Source organism: Rhinichthys klamathensis, unplaced genomic scaffold (assembly GCF_029890125.1).
Source record: "Rhinichthys klamathensis goyatoka isolate OS25496 unplaced genomic scaffold, OSU_Roscu_1.1 h1tg000294l_1, whole genome shotgun sequence".
Classification (NCBI taxonomy): Eukaryota; Metazoa; Chordata; class Actinopteri; order Cypriniformes; family Leuciscidae; genus Rhinichthys; species Rhinichthys klamathensis.
This window is the reverse complement of record NW_026606813.1, coordinates 48-25,169: the sequence shown is the minus strand read 5'-3', so window position 1 is coordinate 25,169 and position 25,122 is coordinate 48. Positions and strand designations below refer to the sequence as shown.

Below are 25,122 nucleotides of genomic sequence, written 5' to 3'. Positions count from 1 at the left end.
GGATGTGAGTGTGTTCGGGGATGTGAGTGTGTTCGGGGATGTGAGTGTGTTCGGGGTTGTGAGTGTGATCGGGGATGTGAGTGTGTTCGGGGTTGTGAGTGTGTTCGGGGTTGTGAGTGTGTTCGGGGTTGTGAGTGTGTTCGGGGATGTGAGTGTGTTCGGGGATGTGAGTGTGTTCGGGGATGTGAGTGTGTTCGGGGATGTGAGTGTGTTCGGGGATGTGAGTGTGTTCGGGGATGTGTGTGTGTTCGGGGATGTGAGTGTGTTCGGGGTTGTGAGTGTGTTCGGGGTTGTGAGTGTGTTCGGGGTTGTGAGTGTGTTCGGGGTTGTGAGTGTGTTCGGGGTTGTGAGTGTGTTCGGGGATGTGAGTGTGTTCGGGGATGTGAGTGTGTTCGGGGATGTGAGTGTGTTCGGGGATGTGAGTGTGTTCGGGGTTGTGAGTGTGTTCGGGGTTGTGAGTGTGTTCGGGGATGTGAGTGTGTTCGGGGTTGTGAGTGTGTTCGGGGTTGTGAGTGTGTTCGGGGTTGTGAGTGTGTTCGGGGATGTGAGTGTGTTCGGGGATGTGAGTGTGTTCGGGGATGTGAGTGTGTTCGGGGATGTGAGTGTGTTCGGGGTTGTGAGTGTGTTCGGGGATGTGAGTGTGTTCGGGGATGTGAGTGTGTTCGGGGTTGTGAGTGTGTTCGGGGTTGTGAGTGTGTTCGGGGTTGTGAGTGTGTTCGGGGTTGTGAGTGTGTTCGGGGTTGTGAGTGTGTTCGGGGTTGTGAGTGTGTTCGGGGATGTGAGTGTGTTCGGGGATGTGAGTGTGTTCGGGGTTGTGAGTGTGTTCGGGGATGTGAGTGTGTTCGGGGTTGTGAGTGTGTTCGGGGATGTGAGTGTGTTCGGGGATGTGAGTGTGTTCGGGGATGTGAGTGTGTTCGGGGATGTGAGTGTGTTTGGGGTTGTGAGTGTGTTTGGGGTATGTGAGTGTGTTCGGGGTTGTGAGTGTGTTCGGGGATGTGAGTGTGTTCGGGGTTGTGAGTGTGTTCGGGGATGTGAGTGTGTTCGGGGATGTGAGTGTGTTCGGGGATGTGAGTGTGTTCGGGGATGTGAGTGTGTTCGGGGATGTGAGTGTGTTCGGGGATGTGAGTGTGTTCGGGGTTGTGAGTGTGTTCGGGGATGTGAGTGTGTTCGGGGATGTGAGTGTGTTCGGGGATGTGAGTGTGTTCGGGGATGTGAGTGTGTTCGGGGTTGTGAGTGTGTTTGGGGTATGTGAGTGTGTTCGGGGTTGTGAGTGTGTTCGGGGTTGTGAGTGTGTTCGGGGTTGTGAGTGTGTTCGGGGTTGTGAGTGTGTTCGGGGTTGTGAGTGTGTTCGGGGTTGTGAGTGTGTTCGGGGATGTGAGTGTGTTCGGGGATGTGAGTGTGTTCGGGGTTGTGAGTGTGTTCGGGGATGTGAGTGTGTTCGGGGATGTGAGTGTGTTCGGGGATGTGAGTGTGTTCGGGGTTGTGAGTGTGTTCGGGGACGTGAGTGTGTTCGGGGACGTGAGTGTGTTCGGGGTTGTGAGTGTGTTCGGGGTTGTGAGTGTGTTCGGGGATGTGAGTGTGTTCGGGGACGTGAGTGTGTTCGGGGACGTGAGTGTGTTCGGGGATGTGAGTGTGTTCGGGGTTGTGAGTGTGTTCGGGGATGTGAGTGTGTTCGGGGACGTGAGTGTGTTCGGGGACGTGAGTGTGTTCGGGGACGTGAGTGTGTTCGGGGTTGTGAGTGTGTTCGGGGTTGTGAGTGTGTTCGGGGTTGTGAGTGTGTTCGGGGGATGTGAGTGTGTTCGGGGTTGTGAGTGTGTTCGGGGATGTGAGTGTGTTCGGGGTTGTGAGTGTGTTCGGGGTTGTGAGTGTGTTCGGGGTCGTGAGTGTGTTCGGGGACGTGAGTGTGTTCGGGGATGTGAGTGTGTTCGGGGACGTGAGTGTGTTCGGGGTTGTGAGTGTGTTCGGGGTTGTGAGTGTGTTCGGGGTTGTGAGTGTGTTCGGGGATGTGAGTGTGTTCGGGGTTGTGAGTGTGTTCGGGGTTGTGAGTGTGTTCGGGGTTGTGAGTGTGTTCGGGGATGTGAGTGTGTTCGGGGTTGTGAGTGTGTTCGGGGTTGTGAGTGTGTTCGGGGTTGTGAGTGTGTTCGGGGATGTGAGTGTGTTCGGGGATGTGAGTGTGTTCGGGGACGTGAGTGTTTTCGGGGACGTGAGTGTGTTCGGGGTTGTGAGTGTGTTCGGGGTTGTGAGTGTGTTCGGGGATGTGAGTGTGTTCGGGGTTGTGAGTGTGTTCGGGGATGTGAGTGTGTTCGGGGTTGTGAGTGTGTTCGGGGATGTGAGTGTGTTCGGGGATGTGAGTGTGTTCGGGGATGTGAGTGTGTTCGGGGATGTGAGTGTGTTCGGGGTTGTGAGTGTGTTCGGGGACGTGAGTGTGTTCGGGGACGTGAGTGTGTTCGGGGACATGAGTGTGTTCGGGTTGTGAGTGTGTTCGGGGGTGTGAGTGTGTTCAGGGTTGTGAGTGTGTTCGGGGATGTGAGTGTGTTCAGGGTTGTGAGTGTGTTCAGGGTTGTGAACGCTGCATCGAGTGCTTCCTGCGAGCCGCGCTGCTCTGTGAATAATGATGATGATGAGTTGTGTAGGTCAGAGAGACGCTGCGCTGTGATTGGCTGTCAGCTCTCGCTGTAGCGTGACTCAGACTCAACAGCAGAAACATCTCTGAGCACTGATGCAACAAGGACAGAGAGTTTGTGTGTGTGTGTGTTTGTGAGCGAGCGAGCGAGTGTGTGTGTGTGTGTGTGCGTGTGTGTGTGCATGCGTGTGTGTGTCCGTGTGTGTCTTTGTGAGCGTGTGTGTCTGTGTGTGTTTATGAGTGTGTGTGTGTGTGTGAGAGTGTGTGTTTGTTAGTGTGTTTGTGTGTCTGTGCGTGAATGTGTGTTTTTGTGAGTGTGTGTGTCCGTGAGTGTGTGTATGTGTGTGTTTCTGAGGGTGTGTGTGTGTATGTGTGTCGTGTGTGTGTGTGTGTGTGTTAATGAGTGTGTGTGTGTGTGTGTGTGTGTGTGAGAGACCCAGAGTGCTTTTAGAGAGGTTTGTTCTCTTCCCCCTAATTACCCTACGTCTTTTTTTATTATTAACAGAAGTAAATGACAGAAAGCTATGTAGAGAGAGGAACTGGATCAGAAAACCAGTCTGACTGTCTGGAAAGAAATGTCTGGGACATACTGCATATAAAAATAAATATAATAATATGATGTATGATGGTTAAATGTTATTGTGTGTGTGTGTGTGTGTCAGATTCAGAAAGGAAAGCTCCATGGCTGTATAGATGTGGGTCTGTCTGTGATGTCCATCAAGAAAAGAGCTCGCCGCATAGACCTGGACACAGAAGAGCACATCTACCATCTGAAGGTGTGTGTGTGACTGCTTGGTCTCTATGTGCGTTCACTGAAATATTGCGGAGAGAACCAGTGTTTCCTCAACTTCAGGCACTCTTACGTCTCTGGGCTTTATTTTAATTCCTTTTTATCTTCTTCTTGTTCTGTAAGCGGATGCCTTCATCATGTGTTCTGGATGCTCTCTTCCTCTTCCTCATTCAAGGTGAAGTCTCCAGATGTGTTTGACACCTGGGTGTGCAAGCTGCGTCACCATCGCTTGTTCCGTCAGAACGAGATCGTTCGTTCTCCCCGGGACGTCACGCTGCGGACGTTCCCCCCGACGGCCGGCGCAGAGTCTCCCCAGAACACCCCCTCCAGCACACACCAAAGCAAGGTCACGACCCCTCTGTGTCTGTGCCTCACAGCGTTTAGGGACCGTCTCATGTAGTTACAGGTGAAACTCGAAAAATTAGAATATGGTGCAAAAGTTCATTTATTCCAGTAATTCAACTTAAAAGGTGAAACTAATATATTATATAGACTCATTACATGCAAAGTGAGATATTTCAAGCCTTTATTTGTTATCATTTTGATGATTATGGCTTACAGCTTATGAAAACCCCAAATTCAAAATTAGAATATTGTGAAAAGGTTTTCATAAGCTGTAAGCCATAATCATCACAATTATAACAAATAAAGGCTTGAAATATCTCAGTCCTTGCAGAAAAATGCAAAGTTTTTTTGTGATTGTTGCAAAAATCCTTGATTATGCGGCCCGTTTTCCTAAAAAATGTGATGGAATATGCGGGATATTTATGCAATTTTATGCAATGAAATTGCGGGAATGTGCAAAAATTGCGGTTTGATGAAAAGGAGAAAAAAAAGTGATTCTCCCAACACCCTGTTCTCACTAGGCTCCTACCTTAATGTAAAGAGTCATTTCTTATTACTTCCTATGATAAGCAAGCATATACATCACAGAAAGTGCTGGAATATTTCATCTTGTTTTATTTCAGACCTTAATAAACACATCAAACTTATAAAACATTGATGAGACAAACAAGTTCTGTAGCTTTACAAAAGGAATATGCTACAACTACTGCAAAAATGAATATATGAAGAGTTTGGTTCCAAAACGCGATAAACGCCATTTTTAAAAAAAAATCAGTTACTGCAAAAATCAGTATTATATCTGGTTGGTATTGAAAAGTCAATGTTTAATTTGAAGTAAAATGCGATATCCGCCGTGTTATTCTGTCATGTTTTCTCCCTTTCTTTCCAAACCGCGACAAACGCCAGTCTCCCTTCTCTGCAGAATGCGATATATCCGCTCTCAACCAATCACAGCGCACCATTCCACGCAATGTAAACAGTAACGGCAGCGCCTAAAACACACCCGGCTTCCTAGTTTTTCTTATCTATTTTGTACTTTTCGATCAACAAACAAACAAAAAAAAGAATAATTTTTTTTTAAAGAAACGTAAGGCATCGAAATCGAATCATTTACGTGAGGAGATTAAGAAGATGAGGCACTCGGGAGGAGGAAAAATGTTTTCAATCTTCTTTACAGTTCTTAATAAAAATATTATACTAATAAACTTATGTTGTTGTGTATTTTCAACAGTTTCAATATATATAAAAAAACTTTTATATTGATTCAATGGATTAATTGCATTTTGATTTTTTTTTTTAAATGGATTTATTGCATTTTGGGGAAAAAAATAATCCGTTTTTATAATAAATCTTTGAAAATCAAAACCTGGATTTAATTTTTGTTTTGTTATTATGACCTACAAATGCTATGTGAAAGTTTGAAACAGAAAATAGTGGTTTTCATCTTTCCACTTTCTTGGTAAAGTAAACACATTTTTACTCCAATTAATCTAAATGGATTTATTGCGTTTTGGAACCAAACTCTTCAAATAAAAAAAAATAAAAAATAAAGTGTGCTCCTGTTTTACAGCTTTTCGATGATGTTCACGTTGCGTAATTACGTCACTTCATACCGTTCCCATGGCAACAGGGGGAAACGGCGGCTCTCGTGTGAAGCAAACTGTTTTGCAACGAAAATGCGAGGATTATGAAATCATGCAAGCCCCGCATATTTTGCACAGAAATCGGCAATTTATCCAGCGAAAGTGCGGCGTATTTGAATAAATGCCCCCGCATAAATATGTGGACTTTGGCTGATTATGCACTAAATCATGCGATCGCATAATCACGTTTTTCTGGAGGGACTGATTACTGAAATAAATGAACTTTTGCACGATATTCTAAATTTTCGAGTTTCACCTGTATACTTCATTAGAAGTCAGCATGAAAATTAACCTTTATTTGTCAGACATATTCCTGATCTTATTGCACGTGATTTATTCACATTCAGGTCTGGCTTCTTTCTGGCATGTAAAAGCCATCGTTTGAATTTTAACGATTACGATACCGATTTCGATTCTGCTTATCAATCTTCCTAATTTCGTTTCCAATAAGGTAAAACAAACGTAGATATCATTCGCATTTAGTCTTATTGCAAAACATTTAATTGTTGCTGAATATCATGAACAAAAATCAACAGGCTGAAGAACACGAACACAAGGAACGTCTGCCTGTGGTTTAAAAATACCATAGAAAACAACTAGTCTATTACTAATATAAATGTCAAGCATTATTAAAGACAAGTATACACTCAGTAATTAAAAAATAACAAATTAAAAATTAGCAATCGCAACAATTAGATACAGCTGAACAAAGATATGATTGAAATAAACAAGTGTTTTAAGATTTTCAGGTGTTCAGGTTCAGAAACTAATCAAATGTAAAATAACACTGCACTTTATATTTAAATGATACATTACAAATATAGTTACAAAAGTTATTCAGTCGAGAACGAGTGAATTCTCTCTTTGTCTTCTGTTGTTTGATTAGTGTAGTTATAGAGACGGCTGCAGGGAAATTAGTGCTGTCGCTTTAAGAGCTCCAGTATACCGATACACACGCCTGAAAACAGTCGAATGGTTTAAAATCACATTAAGTCACTTTTTCTGTGCGCACGTTTCGGGTGTGTGTGTGTGTGTGTGCTGCACATGAAACAGCTCGCGAGTCGTCTCGCGTTTGAATGGTTTAAAGTCATATTAAAATGCTCACAAAGGAATCGATCAGAGGAATCGAAATTTTAATTTTATAACAAGTGTCCGATTCCTGACCTCAAGTATTCAATTCCCTAAGGGTTGCAAATGCGTTGTCATGTTGACTTTAAAAGCAACAGAAATCTATGTTAAGCTTCATTCAGACAGCTGAACGTGTGTGTGTGTATTTATGTGCCCTGTCTTGTGTGTGTGTGTGTGTTCAGCAGGGTAAGCCCACCAGTCTGCCCTGGCACCTGCCTCCATCCTGCAGTAATGGACAGAGTAAAGTGGCGGCCTGGTTAAAGGAGTCAGAGGAGATGGACAAGTGTGCAGAAGGTAACACACAATATATTCTGAATAATTAGGGTTTCATTATATGGCTCATCTCATTAAACCTGTCAAGAAGATGTCTGTCACATTTTACCACAAAAAAAAAATTTATTGCATATAATTATAATTTGTAAGTTGTGTATAATTATTAATATATTTAGAGCTGCACGATTAATTGTAAAAATCAATTCAAACACCCACATGATCTTATTCCTTAATGACAGTGATTCAGATCTGTGTTTATTAAAGCGTTGATAAGTCTGATCACAGATCTGTGTTTATTAAAGCGTTGATAAGTCTGATCACAGATCTGTGTTTATTAAAGCTCTGATAAGTCTGATCACAGATCTGTGTTTATTAAAGCGTTGATAAGTCTGATCACAGATCTGTGTTTATTAAAGTGTTGATAAGTCTGATCACAGATCTGTGTTTATTAAAGCGTTGATAAGTCTGATCACAGATCTGTGTTTATTAAAGCGTTGATAAGTCTGATCACAGATCTGTGTTTATTAAAGCGTTGATAAGTCTGATCACAGATCTGTGTTTATTAAAGCGTTGATAAGTCTGATCACAGATCTGTGTTTATTAAAGCTCTGATAAGTCTGATCACAGATCTGTGTTTATTAAAGCTCTGATAAGTCTGATCACAGATCTGTGTTTATTAAAGCGTTGATAAGTCTGATCACAGATCTGTGTTTATTAAAGCTCTGATAAGTCTGATCACAGATCTGTGTTTATTAAAGCGTTGATAAGTCTGATCACAGATCTGTGTTTATTAAAGCGTTGATAAGTCTGATCACAGATCTGTGTTTATTAAAGCGTTGATAAGTCTGATCACAGATCTGTGTTTATTAAAGTGTTGATAAGTCTGATCACAGATCTGTGTTTATTAAAGCGTTGATAAGTCTGATCACAGATCTGTGTTTATTAAAGCGTTGATAAGTCTGATCACAGATCTGCGTTTATTAAAGCTCTGATAAGTCTGATCACAGATCTGTGTTTATTAAAGCGTTGATAAGTCTGATCACAGATCTGTGTTTATTAAAGCTCTGATAAGTCTGATCACAGATCTGTGTTTATTAAAGCGTTGATAAGTCTGATCACAGATCTGTGTTTATTAAAGCTCTGATAAGTCTGATCACAGATCTGTGTTTATTAAAGCGTTGATAAGTCTGATCACAGATCTGTGTTTATTAAAGCTCTGATAAGTCTGATCACAGATCTGTGTTTATTAAAGCGTTGATAAGTCTGATCACAGATCTGTGTTTATTAAAGCTCTGTGTTTATTAAAGCTCTGATAAGTCTGATCACAGATCTGTGTTTATTAAAGCGTTGATAAGTCTGATCACAGATCTGTGTTTATTAAAGCGTTGATAAGTCTGATCTCAGATCTGTGTTTATTAAAGCGTTGATAAGTCTGATCACAGATCTGTGTTTATTAAAGTGTTGATAAGTCTGATCACAGATCTGTGTTTATTAAAGCGTTGATAAGTCTGATCACAGATCTGTGTTTATTAAAGCGTTGATAAGTCTGATCACAGATCTGTGTTTATTAAAGCGTTGATAAGTCTGATCACAGATCTGTGTTTATTAAAGCTCTGATAAGTCTGATCACAGATCTGTGTTTATTAAAGCGTTGATAAGTCTGATCACAGATCTGTGTTTATTAAAGTGTTGATAAGTCTGATCACAGATCTGTGTTTATTAAAGTGTTGATAAGTCTGATCACAGATCTGTGTTTATTAAAGCGTTGATAAGTCTGATCACAGATCTGTGTTTATTAAAGCGTTGATAAGTCTGATCACAGATCTGCGTTTATTAAAGCTCTGATAAGTCTGATCACAGATCTGTGTTTATTAAAGCTCTGATAAGTCTGATCACAGATCTGTGTTTATTAAAGCGTTGATAAGTCTGATCACAGATCTGTGTTTATTAAAGCTCTGATAAGTCTGATCACAGATCTGTGTTTATTAAAGCGTTGATAAGTCTGATCACAGATCTGTGTTTATTAAAGCGTTGATAAGTCTGATCACAGATCTGTGTTTATTAAAGCTCTGATAAGTCTGATCACAGATCTGTGTTTATTAAAGCTCTGATAAGTCTGATCACAGATCTGTGTTTATTAAAGCTCTGATAAGTCTGATCACAGATCTGTGTTTATTAAAGCTCTGATAAGTCTGATCACAGATCTGTGTTTATTAAAGCGTTGATAAGTCTGATCACAGATCTGTGTTTATTAAAGCGTTGATAAGTCTGATCACAGATCTGTGTTTATTAAAGCGTTGATAAGTCTGATCACAGATCTGTGTTTATTAAAGCATTGATAAGTCTGATCACAGATCTGTGTTTATTAAAGCGTTGATAAGTCTGATCACAGATCTGTGTTTATTAAAGCGTTGATAAGTCTGATCACAGATCTGTGTTTATTAAAGCGTTGATAAGTCTGATCACAGATCTGTGTTTATTAAAGCATTGATAAGTCTGATCACAGATCTGTGTTTATTAAAGCGTTGATAAGTCTGATCACAGATCTGTGTTTATTAAAGCGTTGATAAGTCTGATCACAGATCTGTGTTTATTAAAGCATTGATAAGTCTGATCACAGATCTGTGTTTATTAAAGCGTTGATAAGTCTGATCACAGATCTGCGTTTATTAAAGCTCTGATAAGTCTGATCACAGATCTGTGTTTATTAAAGCTCTGATAAGTCTGATCACAGATCTGTGTTTATTAAAGCGTTGATAAGTCTGATCACAGATCTGTGTTTATTAAAGCTCTGATAAGTCTGATCTCAGATCTGTGTTTATTAAAGCGTTGATAAGTCTGATCACAGATCTGTGTTTATTAAAGCGTTGATAAGTCTGATCACAGATCTGTGTTTATTAAAGTGTTGATAAGTCTGATCACAGATCTGTGTTTATTAAAGCGTTGATAAGTCTGATCTCAGATCTGTGTTTATTAAAGCTCTGATAAGTCTGATCTCAGATCTGTGTTTATTAAAGCGTTGATAAGTCTGATCACAGATCTGTGTTTATTAAAGCGTTGATAAGTCTGATCACAGATCTGTGTTTATTAAAGTGTTGATAAGTCTGATCACAGATCTGTGTTTATTAAAGCGTTGATAAGTCTGATCACAGATCTGTGTTTATTAAAGTGTTGATAAGTCTGATCACAGATCTGTGTTTATTAAAGCGTTGATAAGTCTGATCACAGATCTGTGTTTATTAAAGCGTTGATAAGTCTGATCACAGATCTGTGTTTATTAAAGCGTTGATAAGTCTGATCACAGATCTGTGTTTATTAAAGCTCTGATAAGTCTGATCTCAGATCTGTGTTTATTAAAGCGTTGATAAGTCTGATCACAGATCTGTGTTTATTAAAGCGTTGATAAGTCTGATCACAGATCTGTGTTTATTAAAGTGTTGATAAGTCTGATCACAGATCTGTGTTTATTAAAGCGTTGATAAGTCTGATCTCAGATCTGTGTTTATTAAAGCGTTGATAAGTCTGATCACAGATCTGTGTTTATTAAAGCTCTGATAAGTCTGATCTCAGATCTGTGTTTATTAAAGCGTTGATAAGTCTGATCACAGATCTGTGTTTATTAAAGCGTTGATAAGTCTGATCACAGATCTGTGTTTATTAAAGTGTTGATAAGTCTGATCACAGATCTGTGTTTATTAAAGCGTTGATAAGTCTGATCACAGATCTGTGTTTATTAAAGCGTTGATAAGTCTGATCACAGATCTGTGTTTATTAAAGCGTTGATAAGTCTGATCACAGATCTGTGTTTATTAAAGCGTTGATAAGTCTGATCACAGATCTGTGTTTATTAAAGCATTGATAAGTCTGATCACAGATCTGTGTTTATTAAAGCGTTGATAAGTCTGATCACAGATCTGCGTTTATTAAAGTGTTGATAAGTCTGATCACAGATCTGTGTTTATTAAAGCGTTGATAAGTCTGATCACAGATCTGCGTTTATTAAAGCTCTGATAAGTCTGATCACAGATCTGTGTTTATTAAAGCTCTGATAAGTCTGATCACAGATCTGTGTTTATTAAAGCGTTGATAAGTCTGATCACAGATCTGTGTTTATTAAAGCTCTGATAAGTCTGATCACAGATCTGTGTTTATTAAAGCTCTGATAAGTCTGATCTCAGATCTGTGTTTATTAAAGCGTTGATAAGTCTGATCACAGATCTGTGTTTATTAAAGCGTTGATAAGTCTGATCACAGATCTGTGTTTATTAAAGCGTTGATAAGTCTGATCTCAGATCTGTGTTTATTAAAGCGTTGATAAGTCTGATCACAGATCTGTGTTTATTAAAGCGTTGATAAGTCTGATCACAGATCTGTGTTTATTAAAGCTCTGATAAGTCTGATCTCAGATCTGTGTTTATTAAAGCGTTGATAAGTCTGATCACAGATCTGTGTTTATTAAAGCGTTGATAAGTCTGATCACAGATCTGTGTTTATTAAAGTGTTGATAAGTCTGATCACAGATCTGTGTTTATTAAAGTGTTGATAAGTCTGATCACAGATCTGTGTTTATTAAAGCGTTGATAAGTCTGATCACAGATCTGTGTTTATTAAAGCGTTGATAAGTCTGATCACAGATCTGCGTTTATTAAAGCTCTGATAAGTCTGATCACAGATCTGTGTTTATTAAAGCTCTGATAAGTCTGATCACAGATCTGTGTTTATTAAAGCGTTGATAAGTCTGATCACAGATCTGTGTTTATTAAAGCTCTGATAAGTCTGATCACAGATCTGTGTTTATTAAAGCTCTGATAAGTCTGATCTCAGATCTGTGTTTATTAAAGCGTTGATAAGTCTGATCACAGATCTGTGTTTATTAAAGTGTTGATAAGTCTGATCACAGATCTGTGTTTATTAAAGCGTTGATAAGTCTGATCTCAGATTTGTGTTTATTAAAGCGTTGATAAGTCTGATCACAGATCTGTGTTTATTAAAGCGTTGATAAGTCTGATCACAGATCTGTGTTTATTAAAGCGTTGATAAGTCTGATCACAGATCTGTGTTTATTAAAGCGTTGATAAGTCTGATCACAGATCTGTGTTTATTAAAGCGTTGATAAGTCTGATCACAGATCTGTGTTTATTAAAGCGTTGATAAGTCTGATCACAGATCTGTGTTTATTAAAGCTCTGATAAGTCTGATCACAGATCTGTGTTTATTAAAGCGTTGATAAGTCTGATCACAGATCTGTGTTTATTAAAGCGTTGATAAGTCTGATCACAGATCTGTGTTTATTAAAGCTCTGATAAGTCTGATCACAGATCTGTGTTTATTAAAGCTCTGATAAGTCTGATCACAGATCTGTGTTTATTAAAGCGTTGATAAGTCTGATCACAGATCTGTGTTTATTAAAGTGTTGATAAGTCTGATCACAGATCTGTGTTTATTAAAGCGTTGATAAGTCTGATCTCAGATTTGTGTTTATTAAAGCGTTGATAAGTCTGATCACAGATCTGTGTTTATTAAAGCGTTGATAAGTCTGATCACAGATCTGTGTTTATTAAAGCTCTGATAAGTCTGATCACAGATCTGTGTTTATTAAAGCGTTGATAAGTCTGATCACAGATCTGTGTTTATTAAAGCGTTGATAAGTCTGATCACAGATCTGTGTTTATTAAAGCGTTGATAAGTCTGATCACAGATCTGTGTTTATTAAAGCGTTGATAAGTCTGATCACAGATCTGTGTTTATTAAAGCTCTGATAAGTCTGATCACAGATCTGTGTTTATTAAAGCGTTGATAAGTCTGATCACAGATCTGTGTTTATTAAAGCGTTGATAAGTCTGATCACAGATCTGTGTTTATTAAAGCGTTGATAAGTCTGATCACAGATCTGTGTTTATTAAAGTGTTGATAAGTCTGATCACAGATCTGTGTTTATTAAAGCGTTGATAAGTCTGATCACAGATCTGTGTTTATTAAAGCGTTGATAAGTCTGATCACAGATCTGTGTTTATTAAAGTGTTGATAAGTCTGATCACAGATCTGTGTTTATTAAAGCTCTGATAAGTCTGATCACAGATCTGTGTTTATTAAAGCGTTGATAAGTCTGATCACAGATCTGTGTTTATTAAAGCGTTGATAAGTCTGATCACAGATCTGTGTTTATTAAAGCTCTGATAAGTCTGATCACAGATCTGTGTTTATTAAAGCGTTGATAAGTCTGATCACAGATCTGTGTTTATTAAAGCTTTGATATGTTCTTTACAAAAAAAATTACTTAATTTTTTTTACTTTTGTGCAAGATTGTTCCTGAAGACTGATCCTCTGTCTTATTTACAAAAACTACATTTGAGTCTCATCGGTGTGTGTGTTTGTGTGTTTCAGAGCTCGCCTACTGCCAGTCTAGTCTATTAGAGTTGAATCAACTGCTGCAAAGTCTGGAGATCCTACAAAGGACTCAGTCAGCTCCCAATTTCACTGACATGCAGGTACATGCACACACTCAGCATCTGTGTTCATCAGCCCAGGTCTCCGCTTTAAACAGCTTCCTCATGGTGTGTGTGTGAGTATATCTGTGTTGCACACTGCAGTGTGTATTTCTCTTTGGCTGCACTTACACTGCTAAACTAATGCACAGGTTTGACATCCGGACACGAGGCTGATGTTTTTGTCCTGTCTGTTTGAATTCACTTATGCAGCTGTGTTTATATCAATGCCCTGCTGGACGGGTTAGCACTGTGTTGGTCGAGCAGTGCAGTGGGCTGTACAAGTAAAAGGAATCGCTCATCATAACACACACTGTGAATCATAAGCTTAATATTTACAAGTCGACTTTTTACCTGCTTGTCGGCTAGGAAAAAAAAGAGAGTAGTCTTGCAAACAGTGTTGGGGGTAACTCATTATAAGTAACTTGAGTTACATAATCAGATTACTTTTTCAAGTAACTAGTAAAGTAACGCATTACTTTTTCAATTTACAACAAAATATCTAAGTTACTTTTTCAATTTACAACAAAATATCTAAGTTACTTTTTCAAATAAGTAACGCTAGTTACTTTTTCACATTTATAGACTGACAGCTACCCTGTCCCCATGTATGTTGAGAGAAATAAAGTGAGGAGGTGTTGCTTGTGCTGTGTGTGTGTGTGTGTTTGCTGTGTAAACATGATGGTTATTTTAGTTCTAGACTAAATGTAACATGCATTTACTCATCTCACTAGCACTAAAACATTAAAGTATTTCTCAAAATGAATAAAAACAGTAAAATACCATCTCAGAATATTATGCAAAACTTTTATGATTAACTATATTAAATTAAACAAATATACTTTATGTATTTAATCTCACTTTTTTAACCAATGTCTTTGCTGACCTTCAATGATCTAATTCGACCATACTAATAAGCAAAAATTACTTTAGATTAGATTTAAAAATAATAGTGTTGAACTTTCGGTAACGCTTCCTTTTACAGTGCAGTACTTGCGTTTACTTACAGTGTACTCACCTAGAAAGTACTGGCTAATATAAGGTAAGCACATGGGTTAGGGGTAGGTTCAGGGTTAGTACCTAGTTATTACCCAGTAATTGTAATTACTATAATAAGTACATGGGTAACAGGACTGTAAAAGGAAGCGTTACCAAACTTTCTTCTCCTGTATCCTGTTGTTCTGTAATCCAGATATGATAACAGCTCAAAGGTTTGGTGGAGCGGCGTCCTCTACTGTACACCCGTAAATATGCATTTCCTTCAGCCTGAGGCTTATTCACTTCACTTTTGATGTGAAAGGGCCTTAACATTTGCCAAAAATATAACTTTTTTTGATGTTATAAAAAAAAGCAAGCCCAGCCCAGGTGAGAAAAAGTAACGCAAAAGTAATGTAATGCATTATAGTAATGTAACGCATTACTTTACATAAAAACGCAATTGGTTACTTTTTTGGGAGTAACGAAATATTGTAATGCATTATTTTTTTAAAGTGACTTTCCCCAAACACTGCTTGCAATATGTACCCTTGTAATATGACATTTAACATGCAGATGCAAGATATCTTTCAGACCAAGCCCAGACTTTCTCATAACGATGATGAAACATTCAGAATTAAGAAAGTATCTTGAATCTCTGATCTGTGCCAGATATCTGATGAAATATGGGAATTTGTTGAGAGTTGTAATATTTGTTGTAAATGCAGCTGAGGTTTATCGTAATATATATAGTATTTTTTACATACGTAAACCTCAAACTAAATTCTACTCCTCAAACACAACATTATGATTCTTCCTTCAATTATTTGCACTGATGTCATTCCCATTACTCCTGCGTATGGAGACCCAGCCTGCTCGTTTACAGCATCTCATTTTCTTTTGCCACAGCGATGGAGTTATTGCTTCAGTTTTCTGCTATTAACCCTCTCACCCCTTTGCTGTGCGTGTGTGTGTGTGTGTGTGTGTGTCCATGTAATTTAGAGTAACTGTGTAGATTTGACAAAGAAAGAAAAGCGTGTCAGCAGAAGATGGAGGACTAAAAGTGTCAGCAAAGATGCAAAATTGCAACAGCAGGTACATCTTCACACACACACACACACACACACACACACACACACACACACACACACACACACACACACACACACACACACACAACCAACACTGAGGGTAATTTACTGCTAGTCTTAGAGCTGCACGATTAATCCCGTTCTCAATTCAAGAGCCAAAGAGTGTAGTTGTCTTGCTTAGGTTTTCAGCCACACAGAATCATTATTTCTGTGTTACAAATGTTTAAATGATCAGAGAAGTATTGGGATAAAAGTTTATAGTTCGGATATAAACACTGATGGTAGCGGCCAAAATAGTACAAATCACCTTTTGAAGTAACTTGGTGTTTCAAATGAAGATTGTATCAATTAAATCATTACTAGGCGGCGACAAGTGGCTGTTAAACATGTGTTTGTCATTGAATCATTCATTCAAGAATTTCATTCAAAAACGCTGATTGATTCAGTAATGAAACAAATGAAGTCTTTATGAGTGAATCATTGAATCATTCACTCAAACCGAGTTTTTGTTAAATAATTCATTCAAATAATTTAACTTTTTTTAAATAGACTGCAGCAAACTCTAGTAAATTACATGTTATTTTGTTTAGTTGTCTGTTCAAAATCTCTTTTTGAAAAAAAAAAAAAAAAATCGCGATTCTACATTTGTCCAGAATCGTGCAGCTCTACACTAGCGTTTCCATTACCATTCATATTACACAAATTGAAATCGTGAATTGAAAATACGGCCAATGGAAACACGTCAATTTCGCAAAACCTCCCATATGTCGCAGAACAGTTTTTACGCTCGCATGAGGGGGTTTTCAGGCAATTCGAAAAAGGAATATTTCGCAAAACTGCAATGGAAACAGTTTTTCGCGCTGTATGTTTTGACAGAAGATGAAACCGAGTTCGGTAACACTTTACTTGAAGGGGTGTGCATAAGACTGACAGGACACATGTTATGAATATGAAGGAGGTTTTATGCATGTTTATAACAACTGTCATTAAGTGTAATTCGCTCAATTATGACATTTTTAATGCCAATATGACATTGTTTGAGATGTCTTTGTTATGACACCTTAACATAACCAAGACAACATAAATTGTCATAAATATGTCATAAACATGGCATAGCAGATTAATTATCAAACTTAAGAAACCACTTAGCTTTATGGGTTAACATTACATTAAACTGTCGTGTGGTTGGTTTTGACATTGGCTGTCATGAAGCCTTTATATCTGTGTCATCAATATTTTTCCTGACCTCAACTACAGTGGTACACATTGAATTTGTCATTAAAAGGTTATAATGCCCTCATGACAGCCAATGTCAACACCAACCACCTGACAGTTTAATGTAATGTTAACCCATAAAGCTAAGTGGTTTCTTAAACATGACATAGCAGATTAATTATCAAACTTATGACATATTTATGACAATTTATGTAGTCTTGGTAATCTCAAGTTGTCATGACAAAGACACTGACAGGTTATGATGTATTGGTTTGTCAAGGTGTCATAACAAAGACATCTCAAACAATGTCATATTTGCATTCAAAATGTCATAATTGAGCGAATTACACTTAATGACAGTTGTTGTAAACATGCATAAAACCTCCTTCATATTCATGACATGTGTCCTGTCATGATTATGAAGGTGTCATGTCAGTCTTATGCACACCCCTTCAAGTAAAGTGTTACCCCGAGTTATTTATTAAACTCATAAAAGACAATGTATTACAGGAATTATACACATTTATCAAGAGCTTGAAGCAGAAGGAGGGAGAAACACACAAGTATAAAGGTCTTTTCTCGCCATTAATGCTTGGATACAATCATACGGCTCCTTCCATCATAAGATAATGGATAGTGCGGTGGCTGCAATATACATAAACCTACTAACATCCGTTGCCATGATTTGTAGAATGACTTTCTAAAAAAAATTACATTTTAGTCGCACAACATCGGTTAATGGAAACCCCATCATTTTGCAATCGTTTTTTTTTTATATCAACATTTATAAAATATCGCAAAACTTTTGCGCTACTTTCTAAATGTTGATAAAAAAACCTGCAAATCTATAATGGAAACGTGGCTATTGTCTGCATCATTTTAGCATTCATTTCACTGGAATTACGCAAATCAGGTGACGGTGCCATCACAGCCAAAAAATCTGTGCTAAATGCAGTTTGCTTGAAATTACTAATCTTACAATAACTGAGTTATAGAGGACATAGCGGACTACCACAATCTGGCATACTTTACTGAGACTGCACATTATAGCATTGCTCCAAAATGTACAGTAGGCTCCTGAATCAGTTTAAGAGTGGTTGCATGCATGCAGAAGTAGCTCAGTTGTTAAGTCAGTTTGCCAGACAGTTTTAATGCAGCTGAGAGAGTTTAGTGTGTGTACGTTTCCTCAACCTTCACACGCACACACGCATGACCACTTGCCCTCTGAACAACCTCATTATCGCAGTGCTTAACCAGAGCCATCGCATCGTAGGGGACCGCCTGCCGAAACGCTCTGAAGCCCTGACATTTGACTCAGTGGATCCATTATAAACCATTTAAACTCTTTCCGAAGCTTTAACGGCATATCAGCCATAGTTTAAAGGACTTTGTGCATTTGTAATGGATCACTATAGATGAGAGAAGCATGTGAGTGAATGGGACAGGCCATTTCTGTTTTATTCCATCATAAATGTTGCTTTTGTTGGAATGAGTTATTTATTTGGATCATTAATTAAGACAATAATGTAAGAGACAAGACATTTAATTCTGCCCCAGACTTCCATTGTAAGTGCATAACCATTTTTTTTTTTTTTAAACTGAGGGACAAGGCAAAATCATTTTCTAATATATAATCAACAAACCCACAGATGCTCTTTTTCATTCCTTAGTAAGGTCAGCTGCAATGAATTGGAAATGGTTTTCGGTGATGTTGGCATGCTTATCTGTTAATGAGGCATGTGTGTGAGTAACTCTGGTGGTTGTGTTTGGTTAAATATGTGTCTGGCTCTTGTGTTCACCCCCAGGTCCAGTCACTTCCCCAGTCACACAGTGCTAAAGTAAGCAGAACCCTCACTTCGGTGTTATCTTCGTATTACACCATGACATAACCATGCTGTAGTCTCTCCAACCCTCGCATGCAGTGCTGCTTTACATTCCCTCTGCAAAACATCCTGTCAGTGTGACCTTTTTAGAAATAGCTCAACGTTACGGTTGTAACCCAAGTTCTCTGAGTGCGGTATGGGACGGTGTAGACTCTCATGGGACATACAGCTGTTTGGTAGTTCATAAAGCCCTCAATTCAAACATTAGACCATTGACTCAACTCATTCAAAACCTGCTCTTCTGTAAGCCGAGGACAAGGAGGCCATTTTGTGTGACGTTTCTCAGTGAACTGAGGTTACAAATGTAGCTAACTAGTAGTTCTCATTTAGTCACCTTGCTAAGATCACCAACACATGTACAATCCTAAAAAGTCATGCAGGTATGGGACAACAAGAGGGTGAGTAATTTTCTTTTTTGGGATGAACTATCGATTCGTTTCAAGACGCTGCTTCTAGCACCGGATAGGCTTTAATGATTTCACCAGGCCAGTGAACAGATCGTCTATTGAGATTGCTCTAAACGGGACTGAGGAGGAAGAATGACCCCCGTAGAATGACCTCTGACTCCTGGATGCCTCTTAAAGAACAGTACATCTTGATGGCTTCCCCTAACCCCAACTTTTTTTAAAGGGGGCCATATATATATAAATATTAGGGCTGTCCCTTAAAAGTCGACTAACCGTTAGTCGATCTACATTTTACCAGTTGTTTAGTCGCAGAAAAAGAAAAAACTCTAAAAAGGGACATTTGAATGAACAGATTCCAATGGAAAATAAATATTCTCCGATTATGTAATCCGTCTGAAACGAGCACATAGGCGGAGATGACGAGTCAGCATCGTTGAGTTAATCGCTGCAGCCGAAAACACAGAAAACATTACCAATAAATTATTAAAATGTTTAGACAGCCTCTTTCTTTCTTTTACCGGTGCGCTGTGGCAAGCTTTATGTTTGAATGTGTGCGCTGATTAGGCTATACGTGTTATTATGATTTATGGCTTTTATAATATAAACGCGCGATTAGTCGACTAATGGCTTAAATGAACGACTACTAGTCGACTGGAAAAATCTTACGTTGAGGGCAGCCCTAATATATATATATATAATTTTGGATGCAGATGTACATTATTTTCATCAACACAAACTGTAACTTCTGTAAAAATGATATTCAACCTCATTTTTAAAGGGTAACATTTACATATGCTTAGTTATAACTCTACTCTTATGAAAAATAACTATTGGTCTTCCATAGCATCATACATTTATATCATGATAACCACAGGTAAAAGCACACATGGCACCTCACTACCATGGTCAAAGGTAACAATATTGTTTCTATCTAGAATCACTATGGTATTTAGTCTATAAACACATTTAGTATAAATACAAATGTGAACAGACCTATTTTTACAAACAGACCTATTTTTCATTACTCCTTTCATACATTTAATATGTCTACATTAATAATATAATACAATTTGATGAGATTAGCTCACATTTCTGCCAAGGATAGTGGTGTTACTTCAGTAAATCCATGGTAAATGTTGATGATTTGTGGATTGAAAAGCATTCTAACTGTATTGTTGCACAATGCTTCTCCTGTTTCCCTCATTAGTGTTGTTGAGAACGTCAGCACGGTTTCATCTGGCTTTAAACTAGTTTCAATACTGAGACATTTGTGGTTTGTATTGGGAGACCTCTGTCCTAAACTCCAACGCTTCTCACTGGATCTCCCTGCGCTGTTTAGTGGTCACATCGGTCAGCGAGTAAACGCATAGGTTCTGAGCTTGTGCTGTTTTTTGGTAGCCTGACGTCGTCATACTCAGATGCTAGTCAGAATGTGAGTCTGATACTGCTCCATTGGGCTGTGATTATGGGGCGTGTTTCAATTCCTCTGCACTCAATTGGATAGACCGAATCCCGTAGGAAGGATGGCAAAAACATCTTTCCGATCGACAAATGCCTTGATCGCGGTTCTCTTTTCCTCTTTTAAAATGAATGCGCTGTCTACATCTTCTATAACAGACGTGATGGCTGAATCTACACATCTCAGTTCTCCAGCGGCGGCCATCTTTGTAGTAAACGAATTTAACCCAAGCGCTCTTTGGACGTGGTGTGGATGATTACATTACGGTTGATCATCTGTCCATCATCGTACAAAGCCTGCCCTGACAATGTGATTGGTCCGAACAGCTTTGGTTCGAGCATACTTGCTTCACAACGGATCAAGTCCAGACTGAACTTCCCATCCTCAAATGTTGTGGGCGGGGCTAAGTTTGGCTGGCATCCAGGCTAGCTTTTTGGGCCATATGCAACAGAAATTTGCTGTGATTATCAGTTATCAAATTGTTGTCACTCATTGTTTACTGCTACACCGGGCCTAAAATCTAGTGCTTTCACCTTGTGTTGACATTATGAGACTGCATGATTTTTTAAATTATGCCTGGCGGGCAACATTTATTTTAATAGACTAGCTGCAGGCCATTTGAAATTCATCCCCAGGTCAGAGTTTGGACACCCCTGCCCTTACCAGCAAGACAAATGTTTTTTACATTGCTCTACCTCTTGCTGGATCTGAAAACAAAGGACTGCTCTCAGTGCACTAGCCATATCTCTACAGCACATCTCTCCTCCTCCCCAGACCTGAATGGGGAATGATGAAAAGCTGGGATTTCAAATTCCAGACTAGCAAAAACCAGTTTGATGCAGTAGGTATTAGATATTTGGGATGAAATAATTCCCATCATACCAGAGAAATAAAATCTCTTTTAACATTCATACATTTTGCCGATAACCATAGATTCCCCAGCCATAGCCGAGCCACTCTCCAACTCAATATGATATTTTCAGAGTGGGAGGATAAGGTCTGACAGGTAGAAATGTATAAAGCAGACTGGACTCGTGTGCCAGTGTGTCTATGTCTAGTAGCATGTCTGGTTCTCTCAGTAAAAAGGACAGCAGACACTGCATTTTCTTTTGAGGTGAACATATCTATGACAGTTTTAGGCCTTATCTTTTCCAAATCTACACTGTTACATCCAAATCTCCTCTCTCCCAGGTGTGGGTTTCAGCAACAAATCTATGCCTGTGCCTTCGACAGGCCCAGAAATATGCATCAATCTCAGGGAAGAGAATTCAACCATTGGAAAATCCCAACAACCAGCACAGAGTTAGTTAGAAGTAGTTGATGTGCACACTTCTGAGAGAAAGATGTCATGTCCCATTTATTGTCTGATCCTTAATGACTACCCCCCATTCATGAATAATTGTATCTGTAGTGATGAACCTTGTGGTTTATCCCATCATTGAACCAGCCATCGAGAGACTTTTTGTTCCTCCAGATGTGCAGTACTGTAAGCATCAAGCTGACACTCAGTTTTATCTGCATAAATGTCTGGAGGGATTCAACTTCAAATAAGTCACCCATCTCTGAAAGTCAATCTGAAAAGGAGTAACAATTCTACTGCCATTGCCAGTATTTAACAGCCTCAGACAAAGACAAAAGGACACCAGTGTCCTCAGACTGAATTGGTTCAAGCTATTCTGAAATCTTATCCTCTTCTGTTGCAATGCGGATGCTTGATAAGGATCCAAGTGCAGCCACATGAACCCAATTTACTTTGAGCAAGAGAAGTTTTTCTAGGTTTATGACCATCTATAATGCTTGTAAGTGTGCCCTTAAAAAACAGTGTGAAAGAGTCAAACACATTTGTTAAAGATGCATGGGGCTAGAGGGAGTCCGAATGGAAAGACTAGGAATTCGTAAAATCTTAGATTATGTAAAATCTTAGATTTTTTGTGTGTTGGAAACATAAGTGAATGTGTAAATATGCATTCTTGAGATCAGTAAACCAGTCACCTCTATGCACAGATTTAAGAGATTCTGAATATCGATACACAAATCCTTGTGATTTCTGTATCAACACTTTAGGTCCTTAAATTCTGAGATAACTTTGTTCAAAGCTCCAGATCAGAGGACAGAGAAAATGCCCTATTCCTTCTTGCCAGAGTTGCCACTCAGATGCATGTGGGATAGGACACACTTTGTGTGAGGGGGCCCCTTGTCCCTTCAACCAATGAGTAGGCTATGCCATAGAGGACCTTAGTAGGTCCAGGGTCCAGGACAATGTTCCCAGTTGTTCCCCCCGATAACGACCCTGGTTCTTGGTCCTCCAAAGGAGTGAAGACCTCACATCAATGCAAGCATTCCTCCACCCTGTTAGGGGTCTTGACCATAAATCCTGCATAAAGATTGCTGTCCTGGGAAACACCCTTGGAGAGAGTTTGTGTTAATGAAAGCAAATAATCAGCAGTGGCCTTAGTATGTTTAGTGCCTGAGCACACTGAATAGATGACATGTGGGTCAAGATGAGATGCCATTTGGACAAAGCCTTCTATGCAGGAGCCATGTGTATTTGACTGGTCAATTAAATATAATCTTTTAATCTTTCTAGTAATCCCGAAGACCTTGATTAGTTTGTTCATGTGGTTTGATTAGGGTTGGAGATAAACTTGGACCTAATAAACTAAAGATAAACTAGAACACTGGACCTCGAGGGAGCACATAACTTTGTGAACTTGGTAAAGTGGTAAAAACCACTACAAAATAAAGTATTTTTATTACCTAGTCTTCAAGCTTGAGAGCCAAATATATGGTAACTATATTTTTCTCTCTCTGCTGGGTTAATCTAGCTTGATAAACAAAGAAAATGTGTAGATGCCACAAGTGGAAAAATGCTAAATGATGTGAGTCTATGCAGGGGCTTCCAACCCTGGTACTTGATAACCCCCAATACTACACATCTTAGATCTCCCTTGTTTGCCAAACCAGTTTGAGGTTTTGGAGTCTACTAGCAAGCTGAATAGTTGATTCAGATGTGCTTTGATTTAGATAACCATACAGTATGTCCAGAGATGTGTGGTCCAGGGGGACCAGGTTTGGAATCCAGTGTCCTAGTGCACTGACCAATGACCTAAAGGCGTTGTAGTATCCGCTTGTTTACCGAAATATCACCGTAAGCCTGTAGACTGTAGCCTGGTCCCACCAGACTCTCGTAGATTTCATTTGTACAGAGAGTCTGGCCTCGCTCCATTGACAAGCGTTAATTCCTTGTAGGCGGGTACTCTGTTGAAGTTTAAAACTATTGGATCTGCCCAGAGCCACTCTGGATCTGCCATAACCAATCGCTAACGTTTGGTCGTGACATATGGCAACTCAAACTAGCGCACAACATCAACGTCAACGTTCTCAGCCACTCCCTCTGTTCGCTGATTGGACCGGTAAAATATTGACTTGAGAAAACCAAAGAATAAACCACAATCCCAGATGTAGTACTGAAGAAATATGAAAATTGAGCGGAAGTACGTAGGAGGGCGGAGCCAGGCTATGTAGACTGTAGTGTCCACCATGAGTTTTTAAAAGCTTAGCTTAAAGTTTTGCAGTAAATGAATAGGCCTAGTGCTCATGACCAGTTGTCGTAGAGGCTTGGACCTGGAAACAGTATTCATGGCGTCACAACATAGCCACACAGTTGCATGTACCATAATGAGTCGACCCGAAATAGTGCAGACTGTGTGCTTGCAGTATGTATCTGCATCCTCAAATTCAAAGCATACATTTTCTACAGTAAAAAAAAAGAAGAGTTTTTAACAATGCTTTAAAAATAAAATGGATGTCAGCAGCTCTGAATAATGGGGTTTTGTTCTGACTCAATCCAACTTTCAACTAAGCACTTTAAACACACTCATACATATGCCTGTGTTGACCTAGTGTGACTTTATGGTTGTTGTTTTGATTATTTGAGCTTATGCTAACACATTAACGCATGCTGATGGTTCACATGTCATCATGTGTTGATGGTTCACATGTTTTTATGCATGAACTAACCTCATTTCACCGTTGACCTTTACACTGCTTGGCATTTGTGTTTTTGTGTCTGTGAACTCTCTACTAAAGTCTAACTCAACTATACTACGTCTGGTTTTTCATCAGTGGAAGGAATCGCTGTTCTCTGAGAGGGAAACTGTTGGCCTGCCTTGTTTCCCCAAGCCCCTGTTGCTGGTTATCTTGAGACCATGTCTGGGATCACTTCTGTCTCACTGTAGTTTGTGTGTGTGTGTGTGTGTGTGTTTCAGGTTCCCCTGAGTGCAAGTATGTCTCAAGTGCGTCTCCACTCCTCTAATCCTAACCTATGTGCGGAGTTGGTGGATTTTCAAACCCCTGTCACACGTCTGACTGACAGTATCGACAACGCCAGTGACTACATCAAACTGCAGGAAGACTTCTGCGTCATTGCACAGAAAGGTGAACAAAACCTTCATGCCAGTGTTTCCTGCACAGCAAGTCACCGAATATACATCGAATTAAAAACTATTACAAAGAAAACATGTCTTTTATCTATTTTTGCGGGAATGAACCAATCTTATGAGTCGGTTTTTTGAGTGAATTGTTCATAAAGAATCACAAGTCTGAAGAGAAAGTCTAATGAATTTACCGGCAATGAACTTCCTACATCTGTGAGCTCATTAACTGTTTACTGTTATGTATATTTGAGTTTGTAAGACTAAAGTTAGTGTAATTAAAGATAAAAACAGTATTATAATTTTGAGCCTAAAAAGGATTGTTTTGAATATGTAGTCAGGACCAATTATGTATATTTTCTTGTTTCTGGA

At 39.2% G+C, this 25,122-nt stretch overlaps 1 protein-coding gene across 1 annotated transcript in view; it reads left to right on the top strand.

The window, feature by feature from the left end:
• osbpl6 (oxysterol binding protein-like 6) overlaps positions 1–24,754 on the top strand; it is a gene marked incomplete at its 3' end in the record, with an annotated part of 59,591 nt that extends 34,837 nt beyond the window's left edge. Inside the window, exons 5-11 of the mRNA XM_056269912.1 lie at positions 3,286–3,399; positions 3,589–3,759; positions 6,712–6,823; positions 13,187–13,290; positions 15,265–15,357; positions 18,374–18,406; positions 24,586–24,754. Of these exons, the coding sequence (XP_056125887.1) occupies positions 3,286–3,399; positions 3,589–3,759; positions 6,712–6,823; positions 13,187–13,290; positions 15,265–15,357; positions 18,374–18,406; positions 24,586–24,754 (796 nt within the window). The remainder of the gene's footprint in view (positions 1–3,285; positions 3,400–3,588; positions 3,760–6,711; positions 6,824–13,186; positions 13,291–15,264; positions 15,358–18,373; positions 18,407–24,585) is intronic.
• Between the last annotated feature and the right edge of the window lie 368 nt (positions 24,755–25,122).